Consider the following 19,266-nt stretch of genomic DNA (forward strand, 5'->3'; position numbering starts at 1 on the left):
ATGCAGATTTCACTGATACTTCACTGTGACTGTCTCTCTGCAGCGCTGGGTCCTTGCCTGTGACTTGAAGGGTGCTGAAATATGCCTCTGACTAAGGAATTTGTGAGGTCCGCTCCCTTGTGAAAGTTGTCTGTGTTTATGGCCTCTTCTGTCTGACTTCCAAACTGATACTTTATGTTTTCATTTCAGATGTTCATACAGAAGCAGTCCAGGCAGCTCTTGCGAAACATAAAGAAAGGAAGATGGCGGTGCCGATGCCATCCAAGCGGCGTTCATTGGTGGTGCAGACATCAATGGATGCCTACACACCTCCAGGTGAGAAGCTAATATTCTGTATGTTATGGTGAGTTTTAAAAGCTGGATTCTTTATTTTAAAAAGTCATCCATTGTAAGAATATCTTAAGCGTAAATCAATATTAATTTAATATGAGTTACATCATCTGTGATGAACTTTGAAAGAAGAGGGAAGGTACTGGACAGCCTGAAGTTGGTGGTAATTCTGCTCCTACTCAAAAACAGTCCGATTCCGTGCGTCTTCATTTAGAAGCCATTCCCTCCATGATCAATGGGACTTGCTTCTGAGTAAGCATGCATAGTATTCCCACCTAAATCAGTGCTGGGTGCTAGTTCTTGTCTTCAACCTTCCCTTTTTTTGTCTGTTGCTATGGGAAAGTCACTGATGCATCATGTATTTCCACATTTGGAGTAGCTTATACCCTGGTAATAAATGTTTTTTTTTCCCCCAGCAGTAAGTCCCATCTCAATACCATGGGCTTAACTTCTAAACAAGGAGGCTAATGTCAGGATGGTAGCTATTAGTCAAGTGCTTATGAGAGCTAAAGCAAATTACCTCCCCTCTGATTAGGATCTGGAGATGGGGCACTGCTAGGAATCCTGCTTTTGCGGGAAGTTATGTTGTTGAGTGTACAAAATGGAGGTGCTGCAGCTTTGAAATCCATGCCCAAAGGAGATCCACTGGCCAACGTTCTATACTTCTGGCATTAGGCTAAAAGATTATGTATGTATTTAAAAAAATTGTTTAATTAGATCTGTTTTTATATTTTAGTATATTTTAACTGGGTAATTTTTATAGTCTTGTTTTAACTTTTTCTATGTGAACTGCCTTGTGATTATTTTAATGAAAGGGGGTATATAAATTTTACAATAAATAAATAAAACAAATAAATCACTGCAGCTTGGCTTGCTAAGCGAGTGAGCATGGGTGGTAGATCAATCGCACTGACTGAGACTTGCTTTCCGGCCAGTGAGCACAGGTCTGATTTCCAGGCATGAGACTAACTTGCAGGCAGAGAAGCTGCCTCTTACTGGATCTGTATCAAGTGATCATCCTCACATTGGAAGGGAGACCCCCAGGCAATTGGAGGGTCACGTGTGGAATGTACCATCCCTTATGATGCCACGTAGGCAATCAGATCTGGTATATGATGGTATCACTAAAGGCAAACCAAGTCAATGCTTTTCTCTGGATGTCCCTCTTGTCAAGGCAACTGTGGGAATGCTCCCACTCTCACAGAGCAGGTAGGGAGCATTCTGCGCATCCAAATAAAATGAATACATTGCTTTCAGCTGGTGGGACATGTGAATGAACATCCCTGAGCCAGAGTGTGATGCAGCTAGTTATACATAACCGTATGTGACTAGAGCGAGAATGGGGCTAGGGAGCCCTTTTTTGGTTATCTTGACAGAGGTGCAGTCCCTTGTTCTGTCTCCCATCCTGCAAATGTTTTCAAGCTCTCCACCCTGAAAAGTTGTCAAAAAGCAGGAAATATTTTCAGGCATTGGTATATTTGCAAACCCCCGCCCCCGCCACCTGCCCCCTGCAATATATGGTTGTGCTCTAATTCTTTGAGGCTATTCACACGATGGGAGAAAATCGGGCTAGCGGAGGCTAGCCCAATTTTCTCCCATCGTGTGAACCACCGGGCGTGGCTGCGAGCCCAGTGGTCCGTAAACGGGTCACCCGCTACAGTACCCTTCCCCTTAAACCGGGTTTGCGGAGCGAGTGCTCCGCAAACCCGGGTTTTTGCGGCTACTCACGAGGAGACCCCCAACCGGGAGGCTGAAATGCCGCCTCCCGGCTTGGGAGTCTCTCCAGCATGCCCTGAGCGTTCACACAGGGCATGCTGGAGCTTCCGGGGGCTGTGCGTCCCCCAATCCCCCCAGCCCCTGCCAGTTCCGTAACAGAGCCGGCAGTCGTGTGGGTGGCCGATCCGGCTGCCCAGGGCTTCAGCCCTGCTCGTGTGCGGGGAGAGCGGGCTAAGTCCGCTCTCCCCACTAACCCCCTAGAGGCTCTTCTCACGGATCGTGAGAAGAGCCTCTTTATGTTGTTGCTTTTACTTATGCTTTTGTCTTATTCTATCACTGTCTTCATGTTAAATCACGTAAACTACCTCGATCACTTTCTTCCTGACTTAGAATATTTGTATTTAAGTGAGGTATGAAATGCTTATGCCTCTGATTGTGGTTATCAGGAAAAACATCCCCTTTTTGACAGATCTTGTAAGCCTTTGCTCTTGTTCCATTTCCATTCGGTAGACGTGCCAGTATTCTTTTCCTTAGTACAAAGTACTGGCACAGTCAAACATGCTTCTGGAATTGCTGACAGTGGTCAATTCCAACTATATATGTCAACCAACAAATTGGTGAGTGGGTTTGGGGCCAATATGCCTTGAAATAAAGTCCTTTGCATGTTAGTATCTTCTCAGTGATTCAAGGAAGTTCTTATGACACGGTTTCCATGCCTAGATACCTCATCTGGTTCAGAAGATGAAGGCTCCGTACAGGGCGATTCACAGGGAACTCCAACCTCAAGCCAAGGGAGTATAAATATGGAACACTGGATCAGCCAAGCAATCCACGGCTCTACCACATCTACAACGTCCTCATCTTCAACGCAAAGTGGAGGCAGCGGTGCTGCACATAGACTAGCTGATGTGATGGCACAAACACATATAGGTTTGTACCTAAATGTTACATTGCTTTTTCCTTTCCCCCTTTTTAATAGATACTGTTCTTCCAGTCTCGTAACAATCAGGCCTTCCTTGAAACGTCTCTCCCATTTTGTTGAAGTTTTTGGCTCTCTCCCTCCCTCCTCTGTATTTGTATTATTATTATTATTATTATTTTAATTTTTCTTCTAGTATTCTAGTACTATTACTTGGATCAGGTACTTACAAAATTCATAGGATGAGTAAGAGAATAGCTTCCTTAGGACCAGACAAAATTCACTGTGCAGCTTGTAAGCCTCTGAATTATACAGAATTCTTTCTCAAACTGGATGCCAAAGGGGAAAAACAAGAGGAGGGGGAACAGAGGTATAAGATGTGCTGGAATGAGGGTATGGAATATAGGAACATAGGAAGCTGCCATATGCTGAGTCAAACCACTGGTCCATCTAGCTCACTGTTGCCTTGTTGGCTTCTCCAAGGTTACAGTCCGGGATCTCTCTCAGCCCTACCTTGGAGATGCCAGGGAAAGATCTTGGAACCTTCCGCATGCAAGCATGCAGATGTTCTTCCCAGAGCAGCCCCATCCCCTAAGGGGAATATCTTACAGTGCTCACATGTGGTCTCCCATTCAAATGCTAGTCAGGATGGGTCCTGCTTAGCAAAAGGGACAATTCATGTTTGCTACCACAAGACCAGCTCTCCTGGTATTAAAAGCTGTGCGCAGATTGATGTTTTTTAAAATAATAATAATAATAATAATAATAATAATAATAATTATTATTATTATTATTATTATTCATTTGATTTCTATACCGCCTTCCAAATATGGCTCAGAGCGGTTTACAGAGAGAAATAATAAATAAATAAGATGGATCCCTGTCCCCAAAGGGCTCACAATCTAAAAGAAATGTAAGATAGACACCAGCAACAGTCACTGGAGGTTTTAGACTTAATATTCTAATGGAGGATGTTTGAAAAAGGATGCTGGAACAAATGGGCTGATACAGCAGGGTTCTTCTTATATTCTAGCAGGAACCCTGTTCCTTCAGTGAGCAATTTACAATGAATGTATGTCAGGGAGGGGAAGTTGGAACATGGAGGCAGACCTACTCCCATCCTACATGAGGTTAAATGGTTGAGTGAACCAACTAACATTTATAAACTGTATGCACTTAGGCTCTACAGGGTGCAGATCACAATTTCCATAGGTTGGGATTGCCTAAGCATGGTTTCTTAGGTGATATCCCAACCTAAGCGTGTTTATTTAGAAATAAGTCCCGTTTTGCCCTTTGAGTCTTAAAAAGGGTTGGTTCAGGTTCTCTAGGGTCGGGAAATCATAGCATTGTAGTATGTGTGTCAGGCTAGAATTTTTTCTTTGTGCTAAGATCTCACTACAGAAGGGCCTACTGTGACAAAGAAGCTATGATGGTGTTCCTTTTGAAAATTTAGGAACTTGTATTAGGCAGCATCTCTCTCTAGTGCTGGTGGAACTTGCAGATGCCTTATAAGTAACAGAGAATAAATTTAGAGAGGACAGAATGTGTGATATAATACTAATAAAAGCCAAAGTGGATGGTGTTGCACAGTGATTGAAGTGCTATATGCTGAATCTCTTTTAGGAAAAGTTGCATTGCTGAAGGTGGTGGAAGGTCTGGAATTGATATCTACACACACACACACACCTTTGCCAGTTGTTCTCCAGTTGCATGGCTTACCTTTATGATCCCTAACTTGGTCTTTCTAAGGCATTAAGCCTGCAATTCTGCTTACTTGGGGATAAGTCCCATTGAACTCACTGGGGCTTAACTTCTCAGTGAACTAAATATGGATAGGACTGAGTCATTAGTGTGGTCCAGATTGGCATGCTTGATTGGAAATAAGGATGCTAATGAAGCTTGTTTCTGAGTAAGGCTGTTTAAGATCAGAGTTTTGATGTGTCCTTTTTTACCAGGGTAATTCTACATTCTTCTTTTCCTAGGCTTATTTGACACTGTACTTACTAAACTTTGTCTGTCTCCACTGGTTCAGGCAGTCCAACAAACAATTATTTGTTGGATCAGGAACACGAACTGAAGGAACACACACTTTCTCCTCCCCCTCCCCTGCTTTTTTTCTTTGCCTCAAGCGAAAAGAAATTCTGATTTATCAAACCACAGTTCCATATGTTGTCTGAACCCAGGAGCTTTAATTTAACTGTGTTTTATAAACCAAGATTTGATCTTGGTTTCATATCTGAGTTTGAAAGCAATAGTTAAACCACTAGGTTCAGACAACATGTGAAGCTGTGATTTAAGAAACCAGGGTTTCTCTGTTTCAGCTTTGTGCCTGAGCTGAGGTGTAGATCGGGGAAGTGTGTGAGCTTGAAGTTCATTCAGCTCACATTTCTGATCCATCGCACCTCCATATTTGAAGCCTGTTCTGTTGCTCTTCCACTCCCCAGACTCTATCTTGGATGAATGCAGAATTGCTTGGGAAGAATTTCTCAACTGCTTTTACTCTTCTGCACTCGGAAATGTTTTAGGAAATCTCTAAGCAGGTTAATAACTGCATATGGAACATCCTCTGTGACTTAGCGCCCAGAAGGAAATTATGACTTGTAGGATTACATTTTTTAAAATTCTGAAAGGTTGCATTAGTCACAGCCTCTCTGTTGCCTTTAAATATATCTTTATAAAAATAATGTGGCATTTTGTTAATTTTAGGCTTGGCTCTGTAAGTCAAATGCAGAAGGGTTTTTATGTGTGTGGTTCACAAATGCTGCTGTATGATGGTTTTGAGGAAACTCGTGAGTCCCCCCACAGTATAGGGTGTACAAAATGTGGTGCATTTGAGCAAGTCCCAGACTTTGTCACTCCTTAGACATTGGGTGTGATCAGAACCTGCACACACATGTGTGTCCCTGCAAGGATGGATCAGTTGTGCAGGCATGCGCAAATTTGCTTTAATGTGCTGGACTACACTCAAGCCTGAAACTACACACAACTGGTTGTGAGAAAGAATCTGATTACTGGGGGACTGTGTGAACCAACCTTTCTTGTATAACCTCAAAAGAATCCAGGAGCTCAGTAAAACTCTAAGGGCAGTTCACAGACACCAGCCATATGGAGGCTAGCTGATGCAGAACTATGCATGTGGGGTCAGGGGGTCAGGATAGTTCCTTCTTGCCCCTCTCCACATATTGATCATAACTTGTTTACGGGGCCCACATGCATGGGATGTACATGCACTATGTAGGAACGTAGGAAGCTGCCATATACTGAGTCAGACCATAGGTCCATCTAGCTCAGTATTGACTACACAGACTGGTAGAGGCTTCTCCAAGGTTGCAGGCAAGAATCTCTCTCAGCCCTATCTTGGAGAAGCCAGGGAGGGAACTTGGAACCTAGATGCTCTTCCCAGAGCGGCTCCATCCCCTAAGGGGAATATCTTCCAGTGCTCACACATCAGGTCTCCCATTCATATGCCACCAGGGTGGACCCTGCTTAGCTAAGGGGACAAGTCATGCTTGCCACCACAAGGCCAGCTCTCCTCTAGATGTGCACATATAGGCCCCTCTGCAGTCAATCAAGCATAATTATAGGCCCCTCTGCAGTCAATCAAGCATGAAGGTGAAAATGGAGCTAGCAGTCATGATCCTGCCTTCCCACCTCCCACATGTAGCTCTCTGCCCAATTTGATTGTCTGCACATGACTTTGTCTTCATTTGGAAGCTTCTCTGGACTAGAAGGCAGAATGTCCAGTGTGGCTTGTCATGGGAATAGCTCCATTTTTATCCTGCTACCTTCACCCTAATGGGCAGGAGCCCTCAGCAGTGGCATGGGGTCCTGTGCAATGTGGAGTCTTGCTCAGCTGCCCCACACATTATACACACAGAATGGCAAAGCGTCCCTTAAGCACTTGACTCACGGGCAGAATATAGAGATCGGCCCTTGTAGTGCCTTGTACTCAGTAGTCAAGTCACTAGTTGCTCTTAAAAATCCAGGCTGTGGAAGGAATCCGAGGACCAGATTGGTACCAGGCGTGACTGCAGCTCTGACATATGTTAAGTTTATTTCAACTTCTTAATTAGTTGGTAGACAGGTGCTCAGAAATGACCTCTTTCTCAGCATGGTGGGAATTCAAGGCAGTCTCCTTAAGTGCTTGTTAGCAGGTAGGGATTGTGGGTGAGCTGGTTTCAAGTTTCTCTCCTCAGACAGGAACTGTGCGGCTTACCTTCTCCCTCTCTCTCTCTCTCTCTCTCTCTCTCTCTCTCTCTCTCTCTCTCAAATAAAAAGCTGCCTTTTAATAGTTCCAAAGGTATTTCTTTCTCCTTGTAATAAAGAGGAGTAATTCCTGCAGACACTTCCTGCCCATGAGGTAGGGTTGTAAGGAAAGCAGCCGAGTGATGGATGAGCTGAATGTTTCATTCATGCCTCAAAGGTAGGACAAAACACTGGCTGACACGCTGAGGGAAATTACGCAAAGTAGTCCCACTGGAGTGAAAAGGGCAGGTTAAGAATTTCTCAACCTGTCCTTTTAATTTCAGTGGGACTAGTTTGAGTAATTTTCTTCAGTATGTCAGCCATTGTTGCAAGTCGCAACATTCCCCAATTAACTCAGAAGTAACAATGTATCCTTGATGGCAAAGAAATGCAAATTCCCCTGGTTCCATTTGGGAGCACTGCTCTATCTGTGGGAGATGCCACACTATGATAAACCGCTGCATTCTGCAAGTGCTAATTGTGATGAATGGTTTTGGTTTTGGTTTTTTTGTTGGGTTTTTTTAAAGGCAGCACTCAGTACCTCTGGCTGTGAAGAGCAAAAAAAACTCACTTTTCAGCTCAGTGGGGATCTGACCTTCAGAGTCAAATATGGATTCCTCCCCACCACCTTGGGATACTAAATCAACCCCAAGGTGAGGGAGAGGAGAAAACCATAATCTCAACTATAACCAGGGTTCAGAGTGAACCTTTTTTTTTTTTTTTGTCCAGACCATTAATGCAACTCTGTTCATTTTTGATCAGGCTTCTCTGTTGATAGCCAAGGGTATGGCTATCATTTGGCTGTTGTTACTAATACTTTACATTGCATTACATCTTTGACCTGCCCTTCCTCTAAGGAGCTCACAACAGCCAGATGAGGTTGGTAGTAATATCCCAAGTGAACTTCATGGCCCAGTGGGGAAATTTAACCCAGGTCTCTCTGGTTCAAGTGGACCCTTCAGGTGTTCACTGGTTCAGGTGGACCCTTCAGGTGTTCACTGGTTCAGGTGGACCCTTCAGGTGTTCACTGGTTCAGGTGGACCCTTCAGGTGTTCACTGGTTTAAGTGGACCCTTCAGGTGTTCAGAGGCAATTCACAAACACTACAGCTGCCATCATGCCCTGCTGTTATGGCTGATAGGGCAATGGGTATTGGAGTCCAGCCACAGCTGGCGAGCCTCAGGATAGCCAACCCAGCCTTGATCTAGAGCAGGGATGCCCAACCTTGGCCCTTCTGTAGGTGTTGGACTTCAAAGAACATCATGCCCTGCTGCGATGGGGCAGTGGGTGCCAAAGTCCAGCCACAGCCAGTGAGCCTCAGGATGGCCACCCCACCCCTGAACTGGCGCATGACTGTCCAATGTTGGCCCTCCTATAGATGTTGGGCATCATGCCCCACTGCGATTGATGATAGGGCAATGGATGTTGGAGTCCAGCCACAGCCAGTGAGCCCTAGGATGGCCACCCAGAGGGAAATAGAATTTTAGAGTTGTAAGGTACCGATCTCTTTATATTAATCTGAGCATGGCCACATCAAAGTCTTTAGAGCAATGGGGAAAGAACCCATTTCCAAATCTCCCTCTCAACCACTAAGCTAACCAGGCAACCATGTGCCAATCCCACATGGCTCAGATTAATCAAAAATCAAATTGACTAATATATATTTTCTTTCTGCCATACCTTAAAACAGACTGTCTTTTTCAGAGAAGGCATGACTCTGCCTCCCCTGCTGAGAGACACTAATTCCTGGTGCTAAGCTGGTAATTGCTTTTAATTTTGCAAATGTGATTTGCAAAAAGGTGCAGATGAACTTTTCATTTGCAAATGAAGCCACAGTGTTTATTCGGAGAACATTCTGAGAATAATTGGAAGTCCAGCAGGATATTCTTGGAATTCCCCACCTCTTCTATTCACCTCGAGAATCTTTTGCGGCATATTTGTCCCAAGTCTAGTTCCAGGCATGAATGTTGAGGGAAGAGGTTTGGGTGCCCCCACTAAAAGATTCTTCTGAAGGCACATCTCTTCCCTAACTCCCATGTTGAAAGGCCTCTGGAGAAGATCCCAATTGACAAGCATGTATTTGGGGTTAGGGGTGGCCCATGTGAGGCTGTTGTTGGACTACAACTCCCATCATCCACAGCTGAAATTGACACCTGGGGGTAAAAGGAGTTGTAGTCCAGCAACAGATTAAATAAACAAATTCTTCTAAATGTCTAAGACAGCTGAGGGTATTTTAATTGTGAAACCTGGGGATGTTGTGATTCCCTGTGCACAGCTCACCTCTTGTCTAACTCCCCTTAACTTCACTGAGGCTTGTACAATAAAGTCTTGCAAGATTCTGCCTGAATTTTCATTCTTTGGTAGCATGTCCTGCACTGTAGTTAAACTGGAGAAGCTACTTGTCGCATCTCACAGGAGCTAGTCATGATTGGCCAGTATGAAGGCCACCTTGTAGTGCAGTGAGATTAATTCAGTTGTTGGTAATGCATTTCCATTTGCGAGTTAACCTTTACATCCTTTGAGACAGATGCATAATGTTCCCATCAGAAATTAAAGCAAAACAATTAGCTTCTAATTCTGTCAGAATGGCTTGCCAAGCCCAACTCCCAAGCAGGCCAGTAGCATATACTTGGACGCACAACTTCCCCAAAATGTGATGTATCCCAGTATTGTTGTGCTCCCAGGTCTTTTCTTGTAGATGGACAGCAACCCTAAACGTCTATGAGAACCCTAGTGCCAGAAACCCAAGGGAGTCTCCTGAAATTAGTGCATGAAGCTGACTATCAAGGGGGTTGTGTTAGAACAGGAAGGACAACTGGTAGCCCTTGGGCCAGTATGGCCCCCAAACCAACTTAGGTTGCCTCCAGTGGCCTTCCCAAATTCTAATCCTGGTGTGGTTCAAAGTCTTTGCTTGCAGTATTTCTTATAAGTGGTGTTGTATTGCTAGCTCATGTACATCCTGGACCACAACTACTCTGCCCTTTGAGGAAAGCGCCTTACTTCGTCAGGTTCCCCTCCCTCAGTGCCATTGACCTTGTACCATCCAAGCACATGTGCTCCTTCTCCTTGAAGAACTTACTACTAGGTGATGCCAGACTCACTGTAGAGCCCAGGCATCTATGAGGCATTTACTTTGCACATCAGAATATGCTTGCGGCCACTGATCTAACTGATGTGGTGCACTGTGTTTCTGGGATGGGCTGCACAGGAAGAAGACCGCGTTACACATTGCACTATGTGGTCTCTGTCTTTTACACCTCTGGTTTGCTGGAGCAGGGCAGGCTTTGTGCATGCGCAGAACTTTGCACATACATCAGGAACTTTCTAAGCTCCTTGACTCCTGTTTTTGGTGGGAGCCCCACCCCCAACCGCTCTATGCAGCTGTGGCACATTAAAAAAGCTTGGAAAGTTCCTGACATGTTCTCTGCGCATGTGTGAAGCGCCCCCACCCGTCCAACCAGAGATGTAAAAGTACAGATGACTGCTTGAAGAACCAAAGTTACAATTAAACAACCTGTTGTGAAGGATCTTCTGCTAGGGCACATAGTCTGGAAGAGCAGGGCCTTCTTTTGCACAGCTTCACTATGCTACGTCCTTGTGCTAGCAAAGAAGCTGCAGTGGAACAAGCCCCTCCTTCTGTTCATAGGACCACCAACTGCTGGTGATGGGGAGGAGGAGAAGGGAAAAAAGAGCAAGGGAAGGTCATCATCAGCCCTTCTATTTGCTGCTGCCCTTCAAGCTATGCTGGAATGAGCCTCTCCCTGCTCACATAGGACCACTAACTGCTTGTAAGGGAGAGAAGAAAGAGGAAGAATCTCTTGTTTTATTGCAAGTTCTTTTAATTGATTTTGTGAACTGCCTTGGGATCTGTGTATGAAAGAAGGTGCAGAAATGGAACAAATGAGCATTAATCCGGATACAAGTCATTGTGTCATCAGTTCAATTGAAGCCTGTTAATTGAGTCATCAGTTCAGTTGAGCCTGTTAATGGTCATCCCTCTCCAACTGCGGGTTTCTGAATCACGGTTTTGAGTATCCACGACTGGGAAATTGTGGCAGGTCTTGCCAACTGTGACCCGAGTATCCATAGATTGGTGAGACTTTGGGGGGCAATTTGGAGTTCCCCCCCATAATTTTCAGGGATCAGGGGGTGATTTTGGGGGATTTTTAACTGTATTTTTTACTGAATCGAAACTGCGATTCCCCTAACCCCCAGTTTGCCATTGATTTCAATGGCTCGCCAACTGCGAATTTGCCAGCCGTGAGGTTTTCCCAGAACGGAACCCTCGCGGTTGGCGAGAGATGACTGTGTTATGAAGTTGTTTAGTTCTTAAGGATGAAAATGGTGATGCTTTTAATATTTGGTGCTGGTAGTGAAGGCAGAATACTGAAAGTGGCGTTGTATATTGCTATGAATATTCATAACTCTTTTGCATTGTATGCAGTAGAAAGCATTGTAGGTCCCAACCTAATGCTGTGCGCTTGTGATTTTGAACCAGTTAAAGGAGCCAAATGTAGAGCGAGAGCAATTCCTTGTTTAGCAAGGGAAGTTGAAAAGGGAGTTCCCACGCCATGTTTGTGTTTATTTTTGGTAATGGAATGGTGGCTCTAGAGCCTTCTGCCCCAAACTCTGTCACAGGATTGTAGAATTGGCAAGACACCAGAACACCTTTTAGCCAGCACAGAGAGGTTAGCTGGAATAAAACGAAAAGTGACAAAACATGGATTATGTAACTCCGCCAAAGTACAGAACCTTTGTCCTATGGAATCACGTTGATTAAATATCTCAGATATGTGGAGACGAATGAAATGACCTTATTTCGACCTCGGGTTTCCAAAATTAGTACTGGAATAGTTACTAAAATGCAAATCCATGACAACTGTTGAACGTTACTCTTCCCCTCCTTCTGAGGATAGGCAGAGTTATTTAGTTCAGAAAGTTTTTTTCCGGCTTGTTTGTCGGACTGGAGGACTACATATTTGTGTTGCAAGGGAAACTAGGAGTTGTGAATTGGTGCAGAAGATCTACTTGCCCAGAATACCATTCCAAGTGGCAACTGTGCAGGGAGCTGGTCGGTTGGCCTATGTGCACCCAGTAACGATGATTTTGCCCCTCCCTTCATTTTACCACTTTAAGTGCAGATGTGTGGTAAAATGTTCCTTATCTTGTCAGTGGAGATGATAAATGACCTTCTCCTTGCATAGTTGCACCCTGGATCACTTGAGTGTCTGCAGCTTTTCACTGACTACAGAGGAGTGTGTATTATACTCTATTAGCTCCTCTGCAGCCTGTAGATCTTGCTATGTCAAGACAAGGACCTGAGAAAATCCCAAGTCTATAAATCAGTTGAAGGGCTGCCTCTCATCTTCTCTTAAAGAGAAAGTGTGCCATTGAGTCGGTGTCGACTCCTGGCGAGCACAGAGCCCTGTGGTTGTCTTTGGTAGAATACAGGAGGGGTTTACCATTGCCTCCTCCCACGCAGTATGAGATGATGCCTTTCAGCATCTTCCTATATCGCTGCTGCCCGATTTAGGTGTTTCTCATAGTCTGGGGAACATACCAGTGGGGATTCGAACTGGCAGCCTCTGGCTTGGTATTCAAGTCATTTCCCTGCTGCATCAGTGGAGGAGAGAGGATTCTCTTAGTGTATGTCAAAAATGTAATATGTGAACACGAAAAGGTATGCTTGCCAACACGTGTTTTCAGATCAGGGGCAGCCCAAGGAATTTGGTGCCCCTTGATCCTGGTGGGAGCAAGTCACTCTTTAAAACCAACCCCTGCAGACTTTGAAAGTGGCATGTGGGGGCAAGGTTGCCAGATAAGGTTGCCAGCAGCCTCCCCTGATATCCTCATGATTCTTGCAGGCTTTGCAAGGAATGTGAGGAAAGGCACTCCCTGCAAGGGTCAGTTCAGTCCCAAAGAGCTACTCCGATGGTAGGGGGCAACCTTGCTATGCTGCTGGTGCCTCATTAATGAGGCCGCATCACCCTTCCTCATGAAAGAGCTACCCCTGGTGCAGATGTACTTCTAGGGAGCTGTGATTTGGTTAAAGCTCCCTGTTGAGTGTACGATCCATGGCAAACCAGAATTTGCCTTTGTATGATGTGAGAAATTGCTACCCATTGTGTGTGGCTTTATATTAGAACCTGCAAGATCATGGATGCCGGAGAAAAGAGCTGGCTAGATTCCTCCCCTTCGGCTTTCCCAGTAGCCCAACTATTTTTTTCTTTGCATGTTCTTCAGCTGTAAACCTATGGTACTGCTTCTGCCAGTGCTGGTATGGTGTGATTTAATGAGGCTATTCTTACCATCAGCCAAAATCGGACTAAGGGAGCCTAGCCCGATTTCGGCTGATCGTGTACTGCAACGGGAGCCGTGCCTCCCAAAGTGCACCCCCCCTTAGCCAAGCAAGCGCTCTGTTAACCTCATCTTTTGGATCGTGTATTGCCGATCCAGCCACCCAGGGCTGCAAATGTGATTGTCTGCGGGGAGAGCGGGCTAAACCCGCTCTACCCCTCAAAAAACCCTTTAAGGCGGGTCTCACTGATTGTGAGACTCGCCTCAATGTCTTCTGAACCGCACCAAACCCAATCTGCTTGCCTAAAGTACCTCCTACTTGGTAAATGAGAATCAGTATTTACTCTCAGCCCTCTGTTCTCCAGGCCTGGCAAGATTGGAGCCTGAAACCTTGTGCTGAAACAGCACAATCCTTTCCAGCATTATTATTATTTATTTACTTATTCACAGCAATGAACTGTAGCTTATTCCCCTTTTAATGATGTAGACTGTTTTGGTCCAATGGCAGAAATGTCTGTAGTCCTTGTTATTGGAGAGCAGCTGTTGAACTTATGGGCTTACAGTGTGAATTCATTGAAAGGGACAGGAATATGGGGCAATGCAAATGAATACGCTTTTGGGGGAGGAGGTGCTTTGAAGTCCTACAGCTGTCACTGTTCCTATATTTACCGTCAGCATATGGTGATCAGAGCCATTTTTCTTCTGAAACAACTTAATTTTCCTTAATGGGGCTGCTGAGCTCTTATAGCAGAGGCTGCATCTTCAGCATATCTTAGTGGCTACTCTTTATTTTGGGTCTGGCATGTCATCTGAAAGCCATTTAGGCAGAGCATACGTCAGAAGAGTTGGTTTTCTCTTACTTTCCAATATGCAAAGCACGCAACACACAATTTTAATGACAGATGCACTAGGCAAAGTGCATTTCCCGCCCCCGCCCCCCACACACATACAATTTTTGCATAGTCTAAGAGTTGCCGCAAACAGGTGCAGATGGGGAAGTATGCCTGAAGGCTGACCCCTTGTGATGAGTCATGCTTCAGAATGAGGGATGGGTCATGATAATTCTTTTGGCTGCATCACAACCAATGGTGGTAGCAACACCGGTTGGCTAATTCCATCACTTCCTTCCAAACTTTGTGTTTGGCTGCTCTGCAAGTAGGATGTTCTTAAGATGTTGGCTGTAGGGAGAAATAACACTTGTATATCTTGCAGTGGTTTGCAGGTACTTCTGCATAGCCCTGGTATGTCATTTAGTTCCATCAATGCACACTTGAAAATAGGTTATTTGATTTTAAAAAACAAAACACCAAAGCACCCCGGTCTCAAAAAATGGCCACACTTTAGAGCAGGGGTGGGGAACCTTAGCCCTCCCTCTGTTTTTGAACTACAACTCCCACCATTCCCAGCCAGTTGTGGCTGGGGATGATGGGAGTTGTAGTTCAACAACAGCTGGAGGGCCAAGGTTCCCCACCCCTGCTTTAGAGGGTGCACATTAAAACTGTAAACATGCATTGAAACCAGTGGTGTTTTGTTTAATTAAAAAACCCAACCCTCAGTAAGCAGTTCCTCTTGGAAACAAACCCAAATAACATGCAAATTAGTCGAACCTGCTCTCAGTGCAATGTATAGTTGCAGATACTTTTTTTACATAATACAAAATGCTACTAGGTGCAGATAATAACTCATTGATTATAATACAGGGACATGAATAAATAATACTAGGTGCAAATAATAACTCATTGATTATAATACAGGGACATGTTCTCATTCAGCCCCATGAAATTCTTATGAAGGTATTCTTGAGAGAGAATTTTTGATTATCCTTGAAGCGAGTACTCTGTTTCTCCATCTCTCTTCTCTTGTCCACCCACCCCTTCAATCTCTCCCTGCTGTCAGTTGCTGATTTTTGGTAGCACTAGCGGTACTGGTAATGGAGAGCTTGGTAACATCAGGCTGCCCCAGAATTGCTTTTCATATAGTGACGACTATTTTGACAACTGAATCTTGAAGCCTTGGATGACAAAACATCTATGCTTTTTTTTTTTTTAAGAGAGCACTGTCTTGGTTAAACTCAATGGCAATTATTCCTAATGGTTTCAGTTTGGCTTGGGGGCATAGCACCAGTCACTCTTTACGGATGATGCTCTTGTTCACTGGTGCTTCTGAATAGAAAACTTGTTTAAGCCTGAGATGGTGTTGCTTCCTGCCTCTCAGTGCAATGAGCAATGCGTGATTCAGAAAGATTCTGCAAGAGTGCCCGCTGAACAGCAACTGGGGGGAAACCTAAATTGGAAAGCATGGTGGGTTAGTGAGCTGTGAAAGGAGAGGATTAGCTTGCAAATTGTTAGTAGCATCACAAAATGGGTCACCAAATTGTGTTTGCTTCTGGAAATAAAGCCCGTGTTATCGAGAAGAATCAAAGGAGGTAACTTCAACTAAAAATAACAAGTATCACATTGTGGGTCTGCTTAAAGGATTACCAACATCTTTTTATGCTGATACAGGGCTTATTTTTAAAATTAAAAATAAAAGCAGTAAGTGGCTGTGATACAAAGAGTTGCATAGAGCCTGGTCCTGTCCTTGTTCGCATGGAAGTAAGTTGGGTCTGCACATAGATCAAAATGAGGTGGAAGAATTGACCATACCACTTCCCCTTACTGTTGGGAATACTTTTAGTTGCTTCTCTATTGTTTTTTTAAAAAAATGCAAATTAAAAACAAAACAAAAACCCTTGGAAACAAATGTTTAGGCCAAGCCCTTTGCCTCCTGTGTTGACTTGCAGGGAATTAATGTGGAGGGTTGGGGGGAGATTAAAAAAGTGATCACTCTATTTGAATTGGTTCAGTCCATTCTACTACCTGGTTCTGTTCCATATGCAGACCAGGACTTGTTCTTGGTGAGTCTGATGGAACTTATCCCAGGTAAGTTTATGCCCAGGACTGCAGCCTTGTGCTGGTGAGAGCAAGGTGCTTTTTCTACCTTAGTGGAATGTGGTGTTACATACATACGTGCACATATGCGTGCGCGCACACACACACACACACACACTTGAATGGCTGGCCCCCGCCATGTAAACTCTTTTTGCAGCAACTCTTAGTTTCAAAAACAGTTTGTGTCGGGACACTGGAGAGGAGGTAGTATTTGAGGAAAAGCAAGTCTAAAGTCCAGTTGAGCTCGTAAAACTGTGGTTCCTCTGAAACATGGGCAGTATTTTATGTTATGTTACATTAATGACTTCAATTTAAGATGGTCTGCTTTTTTCACTTCCTCTTTCCTTTTAATATATCTTATATGGATATTTGGAACTGTTTTTAGTTTAGTGCTCATCCTACTTTGAATATGTTTTTCATTCTCACATCGGTGTTCATTTTTTCATGGCAACGGATTTCCATTGAGTATGTATCTTGTACAGCTTGAGCATATAACTGCTTAGTCGCTGAGTACATAACAGAAGTAATATCATGAGGCTTGCATCTAATTTTCATACCTCTTATTTAATTGGCATATCATTTCCATGGCTATTTCTGATGACAAAATACAGCTAATGGCAACCAACCAGAGAAAGTTAGGTTTACTCAAGTCCCACAAGCTAACTTGTCTCGCAGATTCAATAGGAGAGACTAACTTTTTCTAGATTGAGGCTAACAACTGTGAAACTTGAAACCTTTTCTTTGAAAATAAATAATTTTTTTAACAGGAACCTGTATGAGGTACATAATTTTAACAGAATAACTCCTTGAATTATGTAGTAACAGAATACTCAAGTGTTTCAAGAAATTAAGAGGGTTAATATATATTTTTTCTAGAAAACCATTCTGCACCTCCAGATGTTACCACGTACACCTCAGAACACTCAATACAAGTAGAAAGACCACAAGGTTCAACAGCAAGGGTGGCACCAAAATATGGAAATGCTGAACTTATGGAAACCGGAGATGGTACGTCTTGTAAAATGGTGGAGAATTCATAAGAAAGGAATGTTAGGCCGGATGGGCTGTGGCAGGAGTTCTTGAGAGATCATTTGCACCAAAAAAAGGAGAGAGAGAAGCATGGGATGGCAAGTGTTAACACTTCTGCTAGGCAAGGGAGGATGAGCAGAAACTGCAGTTTAAGGTTTGAAAGGCTTTAAGGTGCTGAAAGGGCAATCTTGGGAAAGTGGAAATCTTGACAAAGAATTAGTTGTGTGGGCAACCAGCCCAGTTAGTCAATGGAGGTACCCACTTCTTAGCAGGGTATTAGTTTTTTATTCCTGCCCATTAAGGAATGCAACTTTTTTTTGAAGATTCGGGACAGAATGTATGCAACTGCTCATGTCCTCATAGGGAGGACTCCTGGGTAGCCCAGCTCTATGGCTAATTTGCTTCTGGACAGGTTTATTTGTAGTGGTGTGCATGGAACCCCACCTCCACGGTTTGGTGACAGGGGAGTGCACTTACCCCTCCCACTACTTTCCCCCCACAGGCGCTCCTTTTTAAAAGCAGTTTGGGGGGCAGCAGTGTACCTCCCTGCCACCCCTGCCCCCATTTTCGGCCGGAAGTGGCTGGAAGTACTGTGCACACGTAACATGCACCCACCTGTGCACAACGTGCGCTTGACCACCCGATGTGCACACGTGACATACGCACACGTGCACGGTACTTCTGGCCACATCCAGCCGAAAAACTGGGGCAGGGGCAGCAGGGAGGTATGCTGCCGCCCCCCCAAACTGCTTTAAAAAAGGAGCGCCGGTGGGGAGAAAGCAGCAGGAGGGGTAAGTGCACCCCCCCTCACCCTTAAAGAACCACACACACACCCAGGCGCCGAACTGCTGAACTGTGTCATGTTTGAACCGGTTTGGAGGCCTCTACAATGGCCTCCGAACCGGTTCGTGCACATCCCTATTTATTTGTACTGAAGGCACAAATGCCTTCAGTTGTCCCCAGGACTCCAGGAAAAGAAAACCTTAACTGGGGGACTCACATGACCCATTACCTGGGAATCGGTGGCCTAAGCAATAAAGGTGAAGCCATCTTGGTGTTATTGGCCATTTTGGGCAGATGACTTGTTGCAGCATGGTGACTGTTCATGGGTGAAGAGCTATCCAGTGTACACAACTGTCTAATCTGGTTTGCCTTTAGATTGATGTGTCCCTTTTCTCTGTTTATGCCTGATGGTTTGAGACTAAAAAGCCTACTGCTTAAAACTGCTCTTGATCCTTCTTCTTGTAGGAGTCCCAGTAAGCAGCAGAGTGTCGGCAAAAATTCAGCAGCTGGTCAACACCCTCAAACGGCCCAAACGGCCACCATTACGAGAGTTTTTTGTAGACGACTTTGAAGAATTATTAGAAGGTAAAATGGTTTTTCACCTCTCCCACCCCATCCCCCCACCGCAAAAAGTGTGTGGTACAGCCTTTGGGTAAAAGACTGTTCCATCCTTATGCGAGAAAAGCAGATCCCTGCAGCAAGAGAGCTTGGATTCTGTACTTGGAGTTTAATTTGCTGAAATTTGGGGCATTAGCTTCTTTTTAACGCCTTGCTCTGTTGACCTGCTTGAACCAGAACTCTTCTGAGAAAGGAGTTGTGGGCTAGCTGGGAAGACTTAGTTGTGGTGGGAACAGTATAAGAGAGGCAAAGGAGACATGGCCGGCAACTATAACAGCAGTCTTGCTGAATTAGGTCAAAGGTCCATCTAGTGCAGGTGCTCCCAGCTGCAGTTGGCCTACAACTCTTCTCATCTCCAGCCCCAATGGCCTTCTGCTGTTGTAGAAGTTGTAGCGCAACA

General features: G+C 44.5%; 1 protein-coding gene across 10 annotated transcripts in view; it reads left to right on the top strand.

Moving 5' to 3' along the window:
- DIP2C (disco interacting protein 2 homolog C) overlaps window positions 1-19,266 on the top strand; it is a 415,907-nt gene that overhangs the window by 303,055 nt on the left and 93,586 nt on the right. For all 10 annotated transcript variants that reach the window (XM_053260637.1, XM_053260645.1, XM_053260642.1 and 7 more), the window contains 4 exons: window positions 190-315; window positions 2,767-2,976; window positions 17,313-17,444; window positions 18,714-18,833. In XM_053260637.1, the coding sequence (XP_053116612.1) occupies window positions 190-315; window positions 2,767-2,976; window positions 17,313-17,444; window positions 18,714-18,833 (588 nt within the window). The remainder of the gene's footprint in view (window positions 1-189; window positions 316-2,766; window positions 2,977-17,312; window positions 17,445-18,713; window positions 18,834-19,266) is intronic.

The sequence above is a fragment of the Hemicordylus capensis genome, chromosome 6, assembly GCF_027244095.1.
Source record: "Hemicordylus capensis ecotype Gifberg chromosome 6, rHemCap1.1.pri, whole genome shotgun sequence".
NCBI lineage: Eukaryota > Metazoa > Chordata > Lepidosauria > Squamata > Cordylidae > Hemicordylus > Hemicordylus capensis.